This window comes from Xiphophorus maculatus, chromosome 8 (genome assembly GCF_002775205.1).
Source record: "Xiphophorus maculatus strain JP 163 A chromosome 8, X_maculatus-5.0-male, whole genome shotgun sequence".
Taxonomy (NCBI): Eukaryota; Metazoa; Chordata; class Actinopteri; order Cyprinodontiformes; family Poeciliidae; genus Xiphophorus; species Xiphophorus maculatus.
The window spans coordinates 5,430,966-5,454,532 of NC_036450.1; the positions used below are offsets into that span (position 1 = coordinate 5,430,966).

Consider the following 23,567-nt stretch of genomic DNA (forward strand, 5'->3'; position numbering starts at 1 on the left):
GGTGTGGCCCACGTTGGCGCTGTGGCGGGTCATATCCATGTTGATTTATTCACTAAAAACAGGTTTACTTTTTGTTATCAGATTTAAATGTAAAATATAGCAGAGATGCAGCGATCAGACCTTTTCTGTCCAACACTGATCTCCAGTTTTCATTCTGCTCCTGGAATAATTCCAGCTTCCATATTAAAAGGACTGGAAGAAGAAAAAGTTTCCAAGGACTCAATCAGAATTGTTTCACCAAGAAATAGATTGTAGAGACTGAACTATCTGTTCAACAGAGAGAGAGTTTCTCTGACAGGAGGAAAATCTTTAGACTCTTTAGACTCAACTCAGCACAGAAACACTGAGGAACCAGAACTGAACCAGAACCTAAATCCAGGAATCAGAGGTTCAGTGAATGTGGTGTTGAAGGTGTGGAGGAGGATCAGTGAGTCAGAGGAAACTCTGTAGAAGGACAGAATGCCAGCAGGACAGTCCACATACACTGCTACTCTGTTAGAGACAGAGGAGGAGGAGAGACGAGTTTTTATGTTATTGTGCCAGACAGAGTAACCAACATCATCAGAGCAGCTCAGACTCCAGGAATGAACATTATATCCAAACACACAGTCTGCACTGTCTCCTTTCCTCCTGATTCTTCTGCAACTCACTGATATATAAACTCCTCCTCTCCACTCGACCTCCCAGTAACAGCGACCAGTCAGACCAGTTCTACACAGCAGCTGAGGATAACTATCAAATCTGTCTGGATGATCAGGATATGACTGAAGCTCCTCCACATGTGTCACCTTCCTGTTGTCTTCAGACAGTTTGAGTTTTCTGTTCACTGTGTTTGTGTCGATGGTGAGTTGACAGGAATCTGATGGAGAGAACAAACACAATCCAGCTGCAGTTATTGATCATTTATTGACACTTTGATGATGACTCCTGAATGAGTGATGTGACAGTTTGAAGATGGTTGAATGTGAGCTGCTTTGTTGTCATGATTCAGATGAAAAACACACTTACACTTCCTCAGACCTGGTGTCAAGAATGGGACTCCAGCAGGCTCCACCCTGAAAGGAGGAGGGGGGTCAGACCATCAGTCTCTTTCAGCAGCAAACATGGACATTACATGTCTCTCAGACACACATTGTCCTCCACTGAGACAGGAACAGTCCAACATTTGGATTGCAAACTGCAGTGGATGTAGGAAGGACAGTTGGTGCTGCTGCAGCACAACTCATTTCTCCAAACACAGGAAAAGCTCCAACAGAGAGGAGAAAGGAAATCCCTCAGTAACAACCTGAAGAAACTCACTGAAGCCTAAAAGGACATCAGGAAACTAAGGAAACATTTCTGGAAGCTCAACCTGATTTAATAATCAGCATTAAAATACAATCAATCTAAACTCTGACACAACACCTGGATACCTGTTCCATCCACACTCCCACACACAGATGAAGGAATGAAACACTAAACAGCCCTGCTGCTGAAAACCTGCTGTGGCCTCACTGTAATATCCAGAAATACAAACATTAAAAAGGAGAAGCTGCATCACATTCAACAAAGAGTTCAACAAGAATCAAAGATTTGATCTCTGAGCTCAGACTCACAAACCAGGGAGAGGCTTCCATCATCACACACCTCTGACAAACACCTCCAACCTTTCAGCACTTCCTCTACCAACCAACACCACCAGGTGGCGCTGCTGCACACATTTACATTGAGACCAAGAAGAAGAAGCAGCATCCTGAATCCAGCAGCTGCAGTAATGGCTTGTGAAAGTGTCCAAGGATCATCTGGAACCAGAACCAGCAGATCCAACAGTCCAGAGAGTCTTTGTTTGCATCTTTCCTCTCAGATTTCCAAGCTGCTCTGACAGGGAAATGACATCATCGTTCTACTGATGATGTCACGCTCTGATGTCACCGATCAGGAGCTGCCGGACTTGTACATTTCCAGCAGTGGCTGAGCCAGAGGGGTGGCATTTGCCACCCCCAACAGAGCCCTTGCCACCCCTACTGCCACCCCACTGGAAATGGTAATTTTAAAATATAATACTTATGGGATCGGCAAAGATTTGCCAGGAAAACTGTAGTTTCTGACTGTCCCTGAAGGCAGCCCGATGCAGTAGCAGCCTACATGCTGCTCACTGACGCTGTTCATTGGTTAAGCTGACATGTGGTTCCTGCTTGATCCAAAACACACCCGCGGCTTTAGATTACACCGTTGAGGAGTTTTGCAGGTATTTACAACGTTTTACCGCTCAGCGGTAACCGCTGTGTTACCTTCCTAATGAGAGGCGACACTTGTCATACATTTCTAAAAAGAAAAAAAAAATGGTTGTGCACCGCTCCGTAGTGCCTCGTTTATTATATTAGCCACGCTAGTGCTGATAGATCGTGTTTTAGACAGATTCTTTTAACATATGTTTTAGTGCACATGCTGCCCTGTAATGTTTCATTCATTTGGCCAGGATTTATCTCCCAGCTCTTGCTTGAAATATGTGTGGTAAGAATATGTGAAAAACCATTGTTAAGTTTTATAATGACTGAAATGTAAGTAGGCTATGTCATATGAAAGCTTTGAATTATAACCTAACTAGTTATATTAATTAATTTAATTAATCTATTTTTAATTTAGTATTATTTTAGCTAGCTACAGAAAACTAAAAACTATAGTTTAAATAATAGTTAAAATAGTGTTGTCTCTGCCAAACAGTCATGGAGTCTAAATACCAGGCTGTCTTATTTTGTTTAGAGCCCAAATGAAGAGAAAAGGGAATATCTCCCAGTTCTTCTTAAAGAGGCAAAAACCAGGGCCAGACCAGGACCAGACAGAACCCTGCAGCAGTGACCAACCTGGAGAAGCCAGCCAGGAGACACCAGGCCCAAGTGTATCACCAGCAGGTTAGAGGCTGTGTCAGAGAGTTATATTAAGTAGTAAAATCCAATAAGCCTAATGCTAAAGGTTAGCATGATGCTTTTTGCATTTTTTATTGTGTCTGTTTATGCATTTCACAATTAAGTTCCAGAGAGAGATGAGGGTGATATAGATTCAGAGTCAGACTCTGGGGAGGAAGACAGTGAAGCAGAAGGAAATGGCACTGAACTCCCCCCACCCGGCACAACCTATTGCACCAAAAGGACCAGTTGGTAGGCACACACTACCCATGTTATGCTACAGAAACTTAACTAATTACAACTTAACTTATTGAGATGTCTGCCCAAAAATACTCTTAAAATACTTAATATAATTACCTAATATTTATTCCAGACATCTCAAGAACTAAAGCGGAAGGTCCAGCTCAGCCATGTCTGTCAAAGTTCCCAAGAACTCAGCATGGAACAGGAACAAGGGCTTTCAACAGCTCTTGGTACAAAGACAATCCATGGCTTGAGTATCTGTATCTCAAAATGCCAGTTACTGTTTTGCATGCAGGCATTTCTCCCTCCCTAGTTATACAGAATCATCCTTCACATCTGAAGCAGGGTTTTTCAACTGGAAAAAAGCCTTGTTTAAGGATGCTGGGTTTAAAGTTCATTCAAAATCAGAGCAGCACATAAATGCAATGTATGCCTGGACTGAGTACAAAAGGGTCAATGAGTGTAACAGATCTATTCTTGATGCCTTAAATGAGGGTAGAAAACAGAAAGTTGAAGAAAATAAAAAATACATTAAAACAGTTGCTGAGGTGTTACTATTAACAGCAACTCAAAATACCTCACAAAGGGGTCACAGGGAGTCTGATGACTCTGACAATAAAGGCAATTTTTTAGCCATTTTGAATGAAATTGCAAAGCATGACCCCTTTGTGCAGAGAAGTTTAGATGCACATGGCAATGCAAAGTATACTACCCACCAAATCCAAAATGAGATTCTGCAGGGATTGGCTGAAATGGTTAAAAAAGAAATCATAGCTGAAGTTAAACAAAGCGAGGTGTTCAGTGTGTTGGCAGATGAGACTAGAGATTTACAAAAGAAAGAACAAATATCTTTAGTAGTTCGTCACTATTACAGTGGTGCCATACATGAAAGCTTCCTTCACTTTCAGTCGGCAGAAAGCTTGGATGCTGAGGGTCTGACCAAAATGATAGTGGGTTGTCTGGAGAAGCATGGTCAGGCTACAGAAACAACCTTGTAGGACAGGGTTATGACGGTGCCTCTGTGATGAGTGGGAAGCATTCAGGTGTTGCTGCACGCATTAAAAACGATGCCAAGTTTGCATTTTATGTACACTGTAACGCACACTGTTTGAATCTCGTTCTTGTTGATGTGGTAAAGTCAGTGCCTGAAGCTGAAGACTTTTTTTTCTCTTCTTCAGAATATTTATAAATTTGTAACTGGTTCTGTTGTTCACATCAAGTGGCTTGCTGTCCAAAAAGAGCTGTATCCACAAGAGAAGCCTAGGGAGCTCCAGAGACTAATAGATGTTAGGTGGGCATGTAGATACCTGGCATGTCGCAATGTGAGAGACAGGCTTCCAGCGGTTTTGAGGCTTCTGCAAGATATTTCCCTTAAAAATAACAGTGGGGATAGAAAAGTGAAAGCAAAGGCTCAGATTTTGGCTCAGATTGATTTTCAGTTTATAGCACTTTTAGTTACTTTTTGTAAAGTGCTCGGGGATATCAAAATCCTGTCTGACATGCTTCAATCTAGCAATCTTGATTTATCAAAAGCCGTAGATTTAGTCGGCTCCCTGACAGACACATTGAAAAGCTACAGAAGTGAAGCTTGCTTTGGTGAACTACTGAGGGACTCAAGAACTAGTAGAACGCTGCAAAATAAGCACCCTGCCACTCAGCAAGAGACAGCCTTAGGCCAGTTCCAGGTTTTTGGACTCACTGGTAATGACTACTGTAGGACAGAGGCACAGTGACCAAAGTAATGAGAATTTTAACAGAAGTGTCTTTTATCAGATACTTGACTGTCTCACAGCTGAGCTTGAGAAGCATTTTTCCCAGAAGAATTGTGAGATAATGCTAGGGCAGGGGTCGGCAACCAATGGCTCCGGAGCCACGTGTGGCTCTTTCATCCTTCTGTTGTGGCTCCCAGTGACTTTGGGAAATAGAATATTTTATTAAAATTAAATCATTTAAAAAATTAGAAATTAAAATCATTTTAAAATAAATTTCTAAATCTGAAGATTATGGTAAACTTGTAACATTAAAACAAAAGTTTTGAACATTTTTAGCACCCAAAATATACGTTATATCCGATGATGTGCGACAGGCATTCCTGGCGAACCCCACATGTCTGGCAGACCGCATTTTTTTAGCGCACTGATTTATTGACTTTTTGACCCTTGCCTGGAAGATACATCATGAATAAATCCAAGAAAAGGAAACATTCTGAAGATGGCAGAACATTTAATGCTACGTGGACAGATCATTTTGCTTTCACTGCTGATAAAACTGGTTCACCAGTCTGCTTAATATGTGGCGAAAGACTGGCAAACAACAAGAAGTCAAATGTTGAAAGACATTTCGAGAACAAACACTCTGTCTTTCCTAAAAAATATCCCGAGGGAGAGGAGAGAAAAAAGGCCGTTTCAGAGCTGCTGCGAAAGGCTGAAGCGAGCAGGAGTCACTTCAAGAAGTGGATTAAGACGCAAACTCCACTACAGTACATGTGCCAGTTTCGTGGCTATTCAGGAAATAATCAAGCATGGTAAGTCATTTACAGATGGAGATTATCTACAAATATAAATACATAACTATACATTGTTAAGTGAAATAGTCTTTTTTTATTTTTTTATTCAAGAGGACAGGTGACCGCACACCTGGGACACAGAAGCAGACTGCGCATTTTTTGGTTTGCTTGGTTCGTTCAGTGCCGGTGGATAATATTTGGATAAGTTTTGATTTTTATCTCCTGAATAAGAGGAGGACAGGTGACTGCATTCTGTTTCTATTTTTCCTTCAGTGCGGGTTGGGTAAGTTTCGATTTTTATTTCTTAAATACAAAGACCCAAATAGACAGAGGGTATTTTGTTTGAAATTGAGCATCAACAAAGTGTAAAATGCGTTTTGTTACATGCAGAAATGCAATTTTGTGTTCTCTGCAGCAGTTCGTTAATTTCATAAACGTAACATAGTATCGATTTTTGTACATAGCATATAGGTTTTATATATATGACGTCAAAATGGGTTGTGGCTCCAAGTGCTTTCTTTTTATTGGGAGGCGGTCCCAAATGGCTCTTTGAATAGAAAAGGTTGCTGACCCCTGTGCTAGGGGATCAGTCTCTAGTCCCAAAAAGCCCATTATTCTTGAAAGAGGAAACACTGTATGCTTTTGGACAGACATTTGAGTCAGATCTAGAAGATCTTAAACATGAGGTTCACCAAACCAGACGGCTTCTTCTGAGGAGAGAAAAAGGTGGGTTAGAGAGACCCTCTACTTTACTTGACTTTGTTGTGTTCCTGGAACCTTATAAAGAGGTTTTTCATGAGCTGTTTAGACTTTGTAAGATTTCAGTTGTTATCCCAGTCAGTACTGCGTCCTGTGAGCGAAGTTTTTCTGCTCTAAAACTGATCAAAAACCACCTTAGAACAACTATGGCTGATGACAGGTTAAGTCATCTTGGCATTCTCAGTGTTGAGTCAAGGAGGGCACATACCCTCAACATGGATGACTTTGTAAAACATTTTGCTTCTTCCCACCAAAATCGGAGAATTATGCTCTCTTGAGTGTATCCTGGCTTTGAGTTTGCAGTATGTTGTTCCCATTCAAAGCTTATTTGACCATAGCAGTGTTTCTCAAACCTTTATAAATACCACCAGGGTAATACTGGTCAGCTCTGGTGGTATTGTCTTGCAGTTTACTATTTGGAGCCAGTTTTATTTATTTATTTTTGAGAATTTGTTTTTGGTCATATTCTGGGCTCTGAGTTTACATGTTCACTGTTCCATAATGCCATTTAACGTCTCCTTTGGTCATGGCAAATCTTTGTTAAATAAACCATTTTAATTTGAGTGTGTGTGAGAAAATATTTGTTTCCTTTCGTTCATCATTTGTATATGGATAAAACCTTGCTCACCCTTTGGCCACCCCTTGAAAAAAAGTCTAGCTCCGCCACTGATTTCCAGCATGGAGGACAGAGAAGATCTCAGCTCTGATGAGGAGCTGGCCTGCCTTCAAACTGATTCAGGGTCAAAGAAATATTTCCAGATGAAGTCAGACTAAAATGTTGGATTGTCCTGCTGTTGCAATCAGAGGCCAAGAAGAAGCTTCAAGTTCTTCTCCTGTTCAGCTCTACGTTCCTGTCAGAGACTTCAGCTCCTCATGAGGAGAACAACTAAAGCCTGGAACAGACTGACACTAACATCCTGACATCTCATCCCTGAACAAAGCTTTGCAGCATCAAGGTGACTCTTAGCACCATATATGGACAGATTTCCTCTAAAGGGGGCGGAGCCTGGATTGGAGGAACCAGCAGCAGCTTCCAGGAACAAACCTTGGGAACCTCTGGAGGAGAACATGGAGATGAGATTCCTGCTTTAATCAGTGGATTCATTGATAGAAAACATGACGACTGAAATATCTGAGAGCTGCAGCTCCATTTTCTACAGATCTGCTGGAACATCAGATAGAAATGAAGAATTTCATCATTTCACATCAAATCTGTTCATCTTCCACAGAAACAACTGAATTATTGACCTGAACTGGTTCTAAAGGTCTGGATGGTAAAAACATCCATTGTTTTTATATCTCATTAGTTTCCAGAAAGAGTTGAAATGTTTCAGAAGCTTTTATCCAGCAGCTCAGTAAAGATCTCTCCTCTTTCCAACCTGATTTAGTCCATGAAGCAGAACATCTCTGCTGCTGCAGCAACAGGAGGAAACTTCTCCAGCTCTCAACTTCTACACTCTGACTGCTTGGAAACAGATCAGGGAGGAACAGCCTTTTCTCCAGGCTGCCTCCTCCTGACTCTAGCGCCACCTACTGGCTGTTCACCAGAGGTGGAGAAAGAACTCAAACAATGTACTGAAGTAAAAGTCCAAATAAACAGACAAAAATGTTCTCTAGTAAAAGAACCACATTAACATTTTTACTTGAGTAAAAGTAAGAAAGCATGAAAAATATGTTTAATATCTGCTGAAGTTGTTTTAAACCTGACAAACGAGCCTCATGGGAACCAATATTCTAATTTATTGAATATGACTGTAAATGTAAATATGAGATGGAGATTATTCACACTAATTCAGTAACCAGGATGTGGAGGAGTTTAACGTTACTGGGACATTCATGGCAGGAGACGCTGCGCTCCATGCGCCCCGACCGCAGTAATCAATGTTACTGCCAGTTCAGCTGCTTACAACTATTTAATTGTTTTATTTATTGCAGTCGATTTAAACTAGAAGCTGGTAAGATTACATAAAACTTCTCTAACCTAAATCAGTTTCACACCCAAAACTCAGACAGCGTTTAGCAGCTTAACTTTCCTCGATATGTTTTTGCTGATTTGATGGTGAATTTTTGAAAGCTAGCAGTTCATGATATCAGGGAGGCAAAGGCGGCACCAGAATCATTGATTACTTTCAAACTAACCAACAAATCAAAAAGCGCAAAGCGACTTGGATGTAACTTGTAACGCAACGCTTTATAGAAATGTAGTGAAGTAGAAAGTACAGATACTGTAAAATGTAGTGGAGTAAAAGTTCCCACCATTAAATCTACTTACGTACAGAAACATGAAATATGTCCTTAAGTTCAGTAACAAAGTTCTTGTCCCAACAACCAGGATCAGGTGAAGGACCTCTGCAGTCCCATGATGCTTCCTCTCCCTCTTCTAAACCATCTGATGGGCTGATATCATCCCTCTACTTTATCAATAAAATGTTTTTCTTTCTCTTATTACGATTCCATTATTTATCCTAAATGTGACGTCAGAGCTGTGGATCTGGAATCTGATTGGTCGGATGGATATTTCCCTGGTTTTCCAACATGAAGGGTCTCTGCCTTTTTCCAAGACGTTGGGAATTTTTTCCAAACTTTATTGAACAATCCCAAAAGCTTTCCCAACTACTGAAAACCTAAACACATTAGTCTTTTCTTGGATCTGTCTAAAAGGTCTTATTATTGTTTTTAATTTCTACCACAGTCAACAGAGCACAATTCTACTTTTTCACCATCATTCACTGCAATTCTTCATTTCCTCTGGAAAACAAGGGATTTCCATTCTCTCCTGATTCCTTTCATTCTTTGGATCATTTTCCAGATGTCGCCCCCTGGTGGAGATCAAACTACTAAATGGATGAAACTGTTAAAATTCTCACTTTCTTTCTTTGCCTCATGAATAGTTTTCTTCACTTTTTATGTAATTTATATATTTTTAAATCCTGAAAGTTGTGAGTTTTGTTTAAAATCTAAAGTTCTTTATTTTTCTCTCCCATAACTTTTAAACATCCATCTGACCAACATGGAGTTACTTTTCTTCTCATCTTTGCTTCTTGGGGCTGATTGGTCTGCAGCTCCATCAAATATTGTTTTAAAGTCCTTTCTGCCATCAGTAGATCATCATGGAAATCTAACTGAACTTCTTTTATTAATTTAGTCAGAGTCCCTATTAAACTATTAAACCCATCCCACTCTTTAATTTTCCTTGTGAGCCGTTCTTAGTCTGGAGAATATTCCAGAAAACTGGGTAATGATCTCTGCCTCCAGATGAGGCGTCTAAATATTTAATTATCAAATTAAACATTCAGCTTCAAACTAAATGTTTCCAGCAGACTGACTAAAGACATTTCTCCCTCTTCCTCCTCTATCAGACCTTCTCTGCTCCTGCAGCAGGTTCCTCCATACCTGAGAGCTTCCAGTCTCCAGTGTGGATCCTTCAGTCCAGCCGACAGCAGCTTCACTCCTGAGTCTCCTGGATGATTGTAGCTCAGGTCCAACTCTTTCAGATGGGAGGGGTTGGAGGTCAGAGCTGAGGCCAGAGAAGCACAGCCTTCCTCTGAGACCAAACAGCCTGATAAGCTGCAGACACATAATTCATCACATGATGAGAACATTGAGGTAGAACCCAAGGTCTGAACTGATGATGGATGGATTGATTTGTAACATGTGGAATTAATAAGAAAGCCAAGCAACTGCTGGGATCTGTAATAATGTTTCTTTTTGCTCCTAAGATGCAGCAATTTATCAAGTGCCCAGAGTTACCTGAGAGTTTCCAGGTTGCAGTTTGGACTCTTCAGTCCAGCAGAGAGAAGCTTCACTCCTGAATCCCGCAGGTTGTTGTTACTCAGGTCCAATTCTCTGAGACTGGAGGACTGGGAGCTGAGAACTGAGGACAGAGCTTCACAGCTTCTCTCTGAGAGGTTACAGCCACTCAGTCTGAGGAGACAGGGAGAAAAATCTATTATTAAACAATTCTTCTAAATGTCTTTTTCCAGTCAACAATGTTCCTCTTTACTGATTTAAGGGACTGTTTTATATATAATTATGTTGCCTTTTGTTGTGAACTGGTTCAGTCTATAGATGGGCCTCCAGACATGAAGGACTGAACTAAAGGCATCAAGGAGGCTGGCAAGAGAAATATTAAATTCCTCTATGAACTAAATTAATCCCATGTCAGTTTTAACAGAAAGAGTCCAATGAAGCCTGAGAATCAAGGCTGGGCTGAAGATCAGCATCAGGCTTAGTTTGAGGATCAGCATCAGAGCTGGTTTGAGGGAAAACACCAACTTGAATCAAAGCAGAGCAAATCTGGAATTTCATCTTTACATTTTTTAACTGTTGGATACAGAGATGGAAAACTGAGCAGCAACTGACAAAAACTATTTTTTGAACAAGAATTACGACAAAACTAATGTGGGAAAAATAGAAACAAATAGAAACAAATTTGCTCCTAAAACAATCCAAAAACAAGCACTAGCCAAACATTAAATACAGGGAAATTTAACCCAGTATTTAAATTAACGAGTTCTGAAAACACCCCACCAACCTGACACTAAAGGTTACTAAACACATAGAAAACACACTTTCAGAAGTCACCACAATTAAAACTGCATTCATAAATATCACAACATTGAACGGCCCTCCAAATATGTTTTAAACATTTTGTTGGAATAGGATGGGCCACCAATATGTTACGATCCTCATGTCATCACACAGAACTCACAAAATACAAAGTCCAGACCAGATGATGTTTTTAACAAAGAGGTTTTATTAAACCCAAGTCTGGACACAAAGTGGTTCTGACAGTCTTGGTAAAATAAAAGAGTGAGAGAACGAACAAATAAGGCAGCAGTTGGCCGTCGGATTCAGGCCGCTGTGGGGCTCATACTGATTCTAATCTAACGTTCATAATAGTTATCTCTTCTTTCATTTCTAATTATTTATTATTCTTTCTACTGATATACTTAAATTCAAATTACAAAACAGCTTATTGATCCCAAAAGGAAATAAAATCTTGTGACTCATATTAATTCAAATTCTTCAAAGGGTTATTTTAGATATTAATGACTGTTTAGCTTAAAAGATCTCTTGTGGTCTGTATAACAGTGAATTTCAAGAAGGTTCTGACTTTATATTATATATATTCTAGATAAATTCCTCTACTTGTTTCTCTGAATATAGATGATTATTTTAACATGTTGCTCATCCTCTTCCTGTTACTGAAACATTTCCACTTATTCTAGAATCTATAATGGCTCTCAGCCAAATCTCTTCAATGCCAATAATATCTGTTAATGTAATTTATCTGAACAGTCTAACTTCCTGTCCATCAGCCAATCAGCTTCCTGTATTTCCTCAGTAGATCCATCAGTGGAAGCCCCGCCCAGCCCATGATGCTCCTGGTTTGTGAAGACAGAGAGACAAACTGAACTCTGATAGGAAACAGTTTCAAACTGATTTTCTCTCTCCAACCTCTTGGTTCCACATGGAGCTATATTTGGCCCCCTGCTGCTCTGACTACCATGTTATTGTGGTTCCAGTAGATGGGTCGGTTTCCCAGGTTCATACAGTACCATGTGGAAAATGGTGCTATATGGTAATAGGCTGTTCTTTGCAAAGTTACACAGTCAAAATTAACAGAAATAATTTTAGTTATTCAACTGTCATAACAGACAAAATGATGTTCAGAATATCAAGTTATATTTTCACCATGTTATTCATTCACTTATAAATCCCATCGTTCCAAACTAAATATTTAATTGTCAAACTACAAATTCAGCTTCAAACTAAATGTTTCCCAGCAGACTGACTAAAGACATTTGTTCCTCTTCCTCCTCTATCAGACCTTCTCTGCTCCTGCAGCAGGTTCCTCCATACCTGAGAGTTTCCAGTTCTGTAGGTAAAAATCAACAACAGTCACATGTACAATGGATTAGGAAGTCTAACAACTGCTGGGAGGAAGGATCTGCAATAATGCTCCTTGTGTACCAGGATGCAGCAACCTGTCAAGTATCCAGAGCTACACTATCAATGTTAGCCTGAACCCAACCTTTCTAAATATCTCTCTTCTTGGTTCATTAAGGCTGCAGTGAAGGAAAACCAGCCATGTTTGTGTGTCCAGACTTAGCATGGTTACCCATCTCACAGTAAGACATCTATTATTATTTTACTTTACTATTGAAAAACATTTGCATCATAACTGATAGAATATAATGGACAGAAATCTGGTTTCACCAGGATTGAGAAAAATTTACCTGAGAGTTTCCAGGTTGCAGTTTGGACTGTTCAGTCCAGCAGAGAGAAGCTTCACTCCTGAATCCTGCAGGTTGTTGTTACTCAGGTCCTGTTCTCTGAGACTGGAGGACTGGGAGCTGAGAACTGAGGACAGAGCTTCACAGCTTCTCTCTGAGAGGTTACAGTCACTCAGTCTGAGGAGACAGAGAGAAAAATCTGTTATTAAACAATTTCTCAAAATTTATGTTCTTTCAAATCAACAATGTTCTTATTGGACAGAGAAGGAACTATTTTATTTTACACAATCTTTACATTTGTTGTGAACTGGTTCATTCTATAGTTGGACCTCCAGCCTTAAAAGACTGAACTACAGGTAACAAGGAGGTTGGAAATAGCATTATAAATTTTCATAATTAACTATATTAATCCAATTTCAATTTTAACAGTGGAGACGTTTTGCTGCTTTAATATGTAACATTATGTCTAGCTGTGAAGGAAGTCTGTTTCTTTTTTTGCTCATCCCTCCCAATGGAACATTTTGAAGAGACAATGCACGAATATATAAACTGAAACATGAATATTTACCTCATAATTAGCAGATTCCTATCTATAAAAAATACAGTAACAATCTGTGTCCTTACAGAACTTTGTTGGAGGCTTTAACCACTGGCAGCAGCCTCAGAAGAACCTCCTCTGAAGCAGAATATTTCTTCAGGTCAAACACATCCAGATCTTTTCCTGATGACACTAAAATGAAGATCAGAGCTGACCACTGAGCAGGAGACAGTTTATCTGTGGAGAGACTTCCTGAACTCAGAGACTGTTGGATCTCCTCCACTAGAGAACGATCATTCAGTTCATTCAGACAGTGGAACAGATTGATGCTTTTCTCTGCAGACACATTCTCACTGATCTTCTCCTTGATGTACTGAACTGTTTCCTGATTGGTCTGTGAGCTACTTCCTGTCTGTTTCAGCAGACCTTTTAAGAGTCTCTGATTGGTCTGCAGTGAAAGTCCCAGGAGGAAGCGGAGGAACAAGTCAAGGTGTCCATTTGGACTTTGTAAGGCCTGGTCAACAGCTCTCTGATGGAGAGACTTTAGGTCAGATTTATTAAGTAATGAAGATTTCTTAGATCTTTGTGTTTCTTTCATCACATCAGAACCAGAGTTGATGAAGGTCAGATGAACATGAAGAGCAGCCAGAAACTCCTGAACACTCAGATGGACGAAGCAGAACACCTTGTCCTGGTACAGACCTCTCTCCTCTTTAAAGATCTGTGTGAACACTCCTGAGTACACTGAGGCTGCTCTGATATCGATGCCACACTCTGTCAGGTCTGATTCATAGAAGATCAGGTTTCCTTTCTGCAGCTGATCAAAAGCCAGTTTTCCCAGAGACTTGATCATCTTCCTGCTCTCTGGACTCCAGTGTGGATCTGTTTCAGCTCCTCCATCATACTTGACCTTCTTCACTTTGGTCTGAACTACCAGGAAGTGGATGTATATCTCAGTCAGGGTTCTGGGCAGCTCTCCTCCCTGTCTGGTCTCCAACACATCCTCCAGAACTGTAGCAGTGATCCAGCAGAAGACTGGGATGTGGCACATGATGTGGAGGCTTCGTGATGTCTTCATGTGGGAGATGATCCTGCTGGCCTGTTGCTTATCTCTGAATCTCTTCCTGAAGTACTCCTCTTTCTGTGGGTCATTGAACCCTCTGACCTCTGTTACCATGCCAACACACTGAGGAGGGATCTGATTGGCTGCTGCAGGTCGTGTGGTTGTCCAGAGGAGAGCAGAGGGAAGCAGATTCCCCCTGATGAGGTTTGTCAGCAGAACGTCCACTGAGGTGGACTCTGTAGCATCAGTCAGGATCTCCTTGTTGTGGAAGTCCAGAGGAAGTCGACTCTCATCCAGACCATCAAAGATGAACAGAACCTGGAAGTGTTCAAAGCTGCAGATTTCTTTGGTTTCACTAAAGAAATGATGAACAAGTTCCACCAAGCTGAACTTTTTCTCCTTCAGCACATTCAGCTCTCTGAACGTGAATGGAAATATGAACTGGATTTTCTGGTGGGCTTTGTCTTCAGCCCAGTCCAGAGTGAATTTTTGTGTTAGGACTGTTTTCCCAATGCCAGCCACTCCCTTTGTCATCACTGTTCTGATTGGTGGGTCTCTTCCAGGTTGGACTTTAAAGATGTCTTCTTGTCTGATTGTTGTTTCTGGTCTGTCTGGTTTCCTGGATGCTGTTTCAATCTGTCTGACCTCATGTTCATCATTGACCTCTCCAGTCCCTCCCTCTGTGATGTAGAGCTCTGTGTAGATCTGGTTCAGAAGGGTTGGACTTCCTGCTTTAGCAATCCCCTCAAACACAGACTGGAACTTTTTCTTCAGACCAGATTTAAGTTGATGTTGACAAACTGGAGCAAAATATCCTAAATTAACACAATAACAAAAATCAGATATGAAAAAAATCATTGCTGAATTTGATTACATCACTTCTGAAGATGTTTTTCATTAATGTGATTCCATCTCCTCAAATTTCAGTAAATGTGTGATTTATCCATCAGCTTAAATCTTTGTAGAAATCCTCTTACTGCTCTGCAGATGGTCAGCCAGCTCCTCCTGCTTCATCCTCCTCAGGAAGTTCAGTGTGATCTTCATCACTGCCTCTCTGTTGCTCCTCCTCTGCTCTTCATCATCACCTTCCAACCCCTCATCATCTCTCTGACTCTCTGAATGTTCTGGGTCATTTGGACTCAGAACTTTCTGGATCTTTTTCAGTTCTTTCTTCACAAAAGTGACAATATTGTCCTCCAGCAGCTGGAACAGAATAATAGATGAAGGAAACATCATAAGCCAAACACCAGATGGATGTTGAACAGACTGACAGTCCTCTGGTCTACAAAGTGCAGCATGAAGGTGACTTTGAACAGAACTCATAGAAAAGTAGTTCTTGTACATATACAGACCATAAATATGGAGTCAAACACACCATGAAGCTGTTTTTGTTTCTGCTGGGCAGACGGACCACTGGGAACCTCTGAGCTCTGCTGGTCCACTCTGTAGAGGACCCAGGAAAAATTAGGAAGTCAAGAAATATTCATCCAGCAGTATTCACAGATGGAAACACCAAGAGTTTGACATTAAAATTCCATAAAGCAGAAAAACAGAGCATCACATAAAAATAATACAAAGAAGTTAGGAGGAAGATTAACTACAACAATGGAGACCAGTAACACCAGAAACACCCAGTAGACATTTCAAAAGGTTGGTACTGAAGTTGGACTTCTAACAGTCCACAGTGTCATTAGATCTGATGCTGGTGGAGACAGTTTCCCAGAGCTTGGGGACAGTGGAAGTGAAGGTTCTGTCCACACAGGTCTTCAGGACAGTGTGGGACATCCATCAGGTTCTGATGACTAGATCTGAGGTGATGTGGACATGGAGGAGGTTTGAGATATGTGGGTGTGTGTCCATGTGGGGTCCTCTTTTTCTTTCAGCATTAATCTGTGTTTAATCAGACTTAGAGACTAATCCAAATATAAACCTAGAAATTAAATTGGTACAATAATGTTTTGTTATCACTTTTACATTAGTAGTTTTACTAAATTGTTTTTCATTTAAAGGTTTAGTGTTCTCACCCCAGAGAGGAGGAATTTGTTAAACTGTGTGAAAGACAAAACTTGATTTTTCCCTTAACCTTGAACATGTTTTCTGCAGCTGTTTCCCTTTCTACTGAAATACTCCTTACTTGTGAAACTGCCTGTGTGTAGAATGTAGTTTCTATGTTCCTCCTTCCTTGTTATCAGAATAGCCCTTTTCTGTTAAGATCACTCTCCCACATCCCATTCACTCCTTCCCTGTGTTAATAAAAACCAAGCGCTGCAGCAGAGTGTGGGAACGCACGATGAGCGGCTTGAAGAAGCAGTTTTCTGTGTCTTCCCTCTTTTGCAAAAGCTTGGTTGAAAACTAATAAACGTTGTTTGTGGTTCTCTTTTATGTAGGTCGAGAAAATATCTATCAGAAATTTACTTCTGCCTTTGTGTTTCTGTGTTAATATTAATATTTGATTAAATAAATGAGTCTGTTTCATTTGGAAAAATTAAGCTGATGCTAAACAGAAGAAAATGCATTTAAATGTTTGTGGGTCAAAGGTCATGTCAACATGATAGTTTCTGTGTCTAGATTGAAAAGTGAGTTCATTATGGGTCATTTTTGTCCCAGTTATTCATCAGCAGTAATTGGGTGATTCTCTGAATTTGGTACATTTTGGCGTCTCAGATTACTTAAAAATATAACACAATAAATTATGTTTTTGATCATTGCATCTATTGAAGGACTCTTTAAACCTCCAGGAAAATATGTCTCCCCACCTTATTCATGAAATCCCAAACAGTATTAAGAATTTCTTTGTTACTTAGGTTGCTTTAAATTCAACCCCATAACGGCACAATTTCATTCCTCTATGAGTAAAACTGTAACATAATTAAACTAATTCTTCCAGTTCCTTTTAGATGACCTGTCCCTTGATATTAATGTATATCTTATTTGATTCTGAATCATAATAATTAGACTGATAAGTAAAATATGGCAACTTGATGTAAAAGCTCTTTTCATAAATCAGAAAAATATACTTTAAAATAAACATTAAATCAGGCTTTTTAATGTTTCTGAATCATTCTTTAAACTTTGCAAACAGTCCAACAAATATTAGTCTAATATTTGCTGTTATTATAAAAAAATCATAACAATGTATCAAGTAACGGTTGAACCCATTGTAACAGTTGACCAGACTGTAACGGGGTTGAAGATTTTTACTAAAAGTTGCCATAAGTCCACATTAGCTGGGTTATGGAGCAACATATGATATGATGAAAACAAGAATTAATATGTTTCAAAGACCATTCTTTACTTTTTCCCAAACAACAATAATTATTATTTACATGCCTAAAGGGGTTGAAAGGTTGAGCTTGACAATGACGATGTTTGGATAAAAAATAATCAAATATCGGTAAGAAACTATATTAACACTTAAATCTCTTTACAGTGTGAGCGGGAAAAAACTTAAGTGATGTCACTTCCAGGATGCTGAGGAAATTGGACTGAACCATTATTTATAAAAAGGAGGGATTGGTCTGCTGTTACAGGGTTAAACAAAACTGGAGGGACATGATTAAAAAGTGATATTTTATAAATAATTCATATATTTTTCTCATATTTATTTTATTGAGATTAAAGTATACCTAAAAATGTTTAAAATTGTACAAATAACGGTGTGCTGTGGTGGCGCAGGGGTTAAGCACGACCCACATATAGAGGTCTTAGTCCGGCTGTTGCAGGTTCGAATCCTGGCCGGGTGACCTTTGCCCCATGTCTTCCCCCTTCTCTCATTACCCTCTTTCTTGTCAAATAAAGGTCACTAGAGCCAATAAAATCTTTTAAAAAAAAATTGTACAAATAAGTTGCAGTTACTGGTTAGTTTAATTTGTTTTATATTCAGTGAAAAATTAATATTGGTCAGTGGGGACATGCTCATTTGGCTGATCTCTACGCTTCAACAACCCATCAAATGTTTCAAAACATGATTTTTAAAATATATTTGCATGTTATATTACCAAGACACATGGATATTTCCATTACTTGATTTTTCTCAAAAAATCTGGGTTGCATTATATGAAACTATTTGAGATAAACCTGTGAGACACAAAATGCACCAAATTCAGAGAATGACCCAGTTGCTTATTTATGGTGTCAGTCAGAGATCATCTGGTTCTGAAAGATATCCACATGAGATATTTATTATCTTAACTGTGGAAATGGTTAATAATCCACTATGTTGGATGATGTTTGAACCACAGAGATGAAACTGGAAACATAAAATTAATTCATAAAAGCCTTTTTCTTTCAGCATTACTCTGTCTGGAAAATAAATTACATTTAGATTTAGAGAACAATCCAAATATCAATCTAGAAATTAAACTCACTTCTGCCTTTTGTGTTTGTGTGTTAAATTAATATTGGATGGTCATAATAACAGATATAAACTGAACAGTTACAGCAGTTAGAAACAGCTCACCTCTCTGATGGTGGAGATCCAGGAGATTTAAAGTCAATGATCTCATTCTTTGACCTGTCACTCTTAAAGGACACACAGCTGGGTTCTGGTTCTGGTTCTGGTTTGAGTCTCTGATGGATCCTGACAGAAACATGATGATTAAAACTTAATCAGCAAAGAGGAGCAGCAGCAGCTTCATCACCACGTCTGTTCTGGCCTGATATAGTGAACGCTGTGTGAAAAGGGCTGTGGACAGTTAGAGATGGTGACCTCACCTCTGACCTTTGCTCTGGCTCTCATCTTCCCCACACAGAGTGGTTTTAGAGGGAGGGACTCCCTCCTCTCTGTCCTCACACTGATCCATGCTGCTGAATTCACATCAGCTCACACACACTTTCTACCTTCACCTGCAGAGGAAACACACATCATTCATCTGCACATCAACTCTGATCATCCTTTACATCATTAGAGCTGGAAAAAGATCAGCTGCTCCTCCTCTGATTGGCTCTTCTTCTCTGCTTCATATCAGTGTCAGGTGAATGCAGTCAGACAGCAGAGAGGCAGAGGAAGCTGCCATCAGCTGCTGCACTTCTACTATCAGTCCACTAGATGGAGACATGGAGCAACATTTACATTCACTGATTCAACCTGAACAACAGGAAGTATTTTAGTTAGTTATTAATCTCTACAAGTGGATTATCTGCTCTATCAAACATTAACTATTTAATAATCTGACTGAATTAAACATATTTTTAAAAATTACATTATTTTATTTTGAAAGGAAGCAACAAGACTTTCTGACTTTAATGGTGGAGACCAGAGTTTGATTCCAGGAAATAAAACCAAGAATCAGTTTGTTCAGAGAAGAAAATAAATAAAACCAGCTGTTCAGCAGAGAACTTCAAACAGCAGATTTTAGTTTTTTAGCTGAAATCAGAAGTGAACATTTTCTCCAAACATCAGAGAGCAGAAACAAGCAGGAATATCCTGATGACAAAGTTCAAGTAGGAAACAAAGCAAACTTACAGTTTGTTCAAATTATCCAAAGAGTTGATGAAGAATATCTGAACAACAAGCTGAGACCCAACAGAACCACGGTAGATCCAGAGTGGTGCCACAAATAAACAGGTTAGTTTAAACTGAAAGTGTTATGAGGAGAAATGAGCCCAGACTGGTCTGACTGGTCAGACTGACTGGGAGTCAGAGGAAAGTTATTCTGTTGACGTCTGAAGACAGGATCACTTCTCATAAATCTGGATCCGCTGATATTCTGATGATCCAGGTTCTGTTCAACTCCAACAGAACCAGAACCTTTTTTAACTTGGAACCAACTGAACTCTTCATTAGTGGGGGTTTGTCTCCCTCTGCTGGTGAAACTCTTACCTGCATATTGTCTGGTTATTAATAACAGATTAAGTGATTTTTAAATGATCCAAATACAGCTCTTGAAAAAATTAAGAAACCTCTTAAAATGACCAGTTTCTCTGATTTTACTTTTTTATAAATAAATGTTTGAGTAAAATGAACTTTGTTTTTTTTCTATGTGTAGGAGTTATTTATCTATTTTCAGTTAAAATTTAGATTATTTAGTTCATTTTTATTTGTTTATTTTCTAGTTGATTTATAGTTAGAATTTTTGTCTAATTTGTTATTTTAAATAGGTTCTTTGGTTAGTAAATTCACTTAATTAGTTAATTAATTTCAGTTTGGGAAGTGGGTGTTTCACCGTATAAATAGGTCTTAGGCAGGCACGTAGAGAGGGGGGGAGCAAGGGAGGCTTGAGCCCCTGCCCTTTTTATCCATTTTTAACATTTTTTAATTTTTATTTTCTTATTTTTAATCTGTGTGTCAGAAGGCCTGTTTGTGCCCCTCAGTAATAACATTTAGCTAAATATAATAATGTAGTAAAAATAAACTATTCTGGCTGCCCTCAGTCTAATAATGACTCTCAGAGCCTCCATGTTGTTCAGACTCCGGGTCCATGGTGAGGAGGAGGAGGATCTGTGTCCTCTAACTATCAAGTTATGGGCAAGAATATTTTTTCATACACTGTTTTGTGAATAAAAACGTAGGTCTGATGTTGACGTTAGAAAAACTGTTTCTATTTATAGTTTCATAATCGTCCTTGCAATAGCGGGACAAAACCCGCCTCGCCACTAAACTCAGAAATGCTGCGGAGAAACTTCTGACTTTAACTTCATCATTCTGCTAAAGGCCCGGTTCGCTACAGGCAGCTTGAGTCGGTCCACCGACAGATAGAAAGAATATCTGTCTTTATATCAGACATCCTGATATAAGACACGGTACCGACTGTCACCGCGAGTCGCAACGCAGCTCAAAGCCCCAGTACCACCTGGTACCACCTGGTACCACCTGCTCTCTGTTCGCTCTGCTTCTCCTTAACGTTTCTACCAGGCACTGCTGACTGGATCTGGGCTGGAGGTTCTGGACTGTAAACAGAAGTTATTGCAGAACCTCAAGTGTTAAAGGAAGATTCGGCCCATTTAGAGTCACAAAATGAACATCAGAGAAAAAACTGTAGCAATAAATAGAACCGCAGCAAAAAGCCAAACATGCCACAATGAAATGAATCAAAACGTCTTCAAAGCATCGGGGGACTGACAGGGGCCACCAGGGGATTCCAGGTAGATTCCAGGTGGATTCCAGGTGGATCAGTCTGCAGCCAGGTTGTTCTAGAGGTTAAATAGATATTATTAGGGCTTAATTAGTAAAATGACAGCAATTTGCTTATTTCATAACTTCATAACCTTTGACCTTCTCTCCTCTGGTCTGTTTAACAGCTACAGTCTCAGATCAGCTCAGCCCTCCAGGACTGTCAGCAGCAGAAACAGAAACTTTTTACCTGTTGGGGAAAATATAGATTATATTTGCTTTGCATTTCCCCGCATGATGGCAATGATACAGTAGGATCCAATTAGATTCTTGATTAATATGGGTTGTTGCTATGTTGTTGTATGGAGTTTTTGTTCAATGTGCCATTTTTTAAATTTGAGCCCCTGCCCCTCCATAGGTCTCTGCACGGCCCTGCTCATCGGCAACAAGCACCAAACTGTCATGTCTCTCATGAATAACCGAGAGTTTTTTTGTTTTTCTGCCAGGTAGAGAGAAATATGGGAATGTGAGATGAGAAAACGTTAGACCAACTGCCAATGATTTAACAGGAACTAAAAGGAAATCTTAAATATGAGATCAAAAAATGGACAAATGGGTAAATGTTCTTCCTGCACCTGGATTGTCTCCGTTTGTGATATTTATCACAACATTCTTGCAGTAAAACATTTGTCCACCTCAACTCTGACCTGCCTTTCAGAACCCAAACTCAGTGCTACAGTACTCCGTTTTCTCAAAGTTACCCTGACATCCTAGTTCATTTCTTCAAGTCTCCCTTTATGCTCAGTCCTGTAAATAAGACAATAAAAGCAACAGCTTACTATCTGCAACATATAAAAAGTTATAAAGCAATACAGAAGATGTGTATTTTCTGAAATGTAGCAGAGAAGTTTTACAGATTCCTTCCATATACATGATGTTTATTGCTATATAAATACAAAAAAAGCATATTTGAGTGAGTTCTGGTAAAATTGTACTGTACAGAGTAAGTGCCACATTCAATGCTGAGATTTATCTGGATTTCTTTGTTGTTCTTTTTTTCTGAACACTTAAAATGCAAACTTCTGTGTGTTTTTCTGCTCTTGTTAAATTTGTTTGTTTGAACAAGTTGAGGAAAAAGGTGCTGAACTTGCAGGAGATTTTGATGTGGAAACATTTCCAGCAGACCTTAAAATGCACAAGGAAGAGCAGTTTACAGGAACATGTGGGAAACTGATTTTCTCTGTTACCGTAATTATTATAATAAAACTTGAATTGTTGAATATATGAAACCAAGTGAAACAATTAATTTAAAGCATTGCAAAAAAATAAAAAGTATGTTTTATTCTTTATGTTTAAATGAAACAAAAAACAGTGACTAAGATGATATTTGGAGGAGCTAAGATAAGATGTTAAATCTACAAACACTGTACCAAATATCAAACATGGCAGTGGCAGCATCATTCTGTGGGTCTGTTTTTCTGCCACTTTCATCCACTTTCATAAAGTGGATGAAATAATAAAGGATGATGCTTTTATATTCTTTAATATTACCTCAGCGAAGTTCCCAAATTGTGATTTAAAACACTCATAACCTTTGCATAAAGCTTCCTGATGTCAAGCTTGAAGAAGCATCCTTACCTGAAAAACCTAATAGAAATATGTGCTCAAAGTTTCAAAAGCAGTTCTGTTTAAATAAATAAATAAAGGTCCGGGTTTACCTCCAATGTATTTTTCCTTGCACATTTCATTTTGTTTCTCTGTATGTTCACTTAATCTTAATATTTTTTATTTGTTTATATCACAGTTTAAAAGGTTTACTGTACCTGGAATCAGCATGTTTTAAAACATGTATTGTTGCTTTAAGAGGACAATGATCTCACACACACTTCTAAAGTGGTTTTGATATTAATACTTTACATAAGCAATAAGCTCTTGGAGAGCCATGAACTCTGATACTGAAAATATGCCGTTGTTTAATATGCCAGTGACGTTTACATTGGAATAAACTTATGTTGTCATCTGTACACGTTACCAGGCAACACCAGTTACCTTCAGGTGTCGTATGTTTCGAACAGCTGACAGTGTTGGACTGACCTGTTCCTGTTATTTTTACTAAATGACTAAAATGTCTGAAATATAGTCAAGTGTTTTTTATTTCACATTTTGTTACAATAAAACCACAAACTTCATAGCATTTTATTTGGAAATTTATATAATAGACCAACTAAAGTTGGTGATTTTATACTTTTTTTTACTAGGAAACATAAAAAATGTGTTATGCAT

General features: G+C 39.1%; 1 protein-coding gene across 1 annotated transcript; it reads right to left on the minus strand.

Annotated features, from left to right (window-relative positions):
• Positions 1 to 347: 347 nt before the first annotated feature.
• LOC111609495 (NLR family CARD domain-containing protein 3-like) lies at positions 348 to 18,967 on the minus strand (the record flags this gene model as incomplete). The annotated part of the gene is made up of 10 exons (XM_023338243.1): positions 18,947 to 18,967; positions 18,693 to 18,812; positions 15,609 to 15,676; positions 15,211 to 15,436; positions 13,257 to 15,048; positions 12,636 to 12,809; positions 10,144 to 10,317; positions 9,787 to 9,960; positions 1,009 to 1,055; positions 348 to 859 (listed from the first exon to the last, which is right to left on the minus strand). Coding segments are annotated over exons 2-10 (3,213 nt in total), but the record flags the coding sequence as incomplete, so codon positions are not given.
• Between the last annotated feature and the right edge of the window lie 4,600 nt (positions 18,968 to 23,567).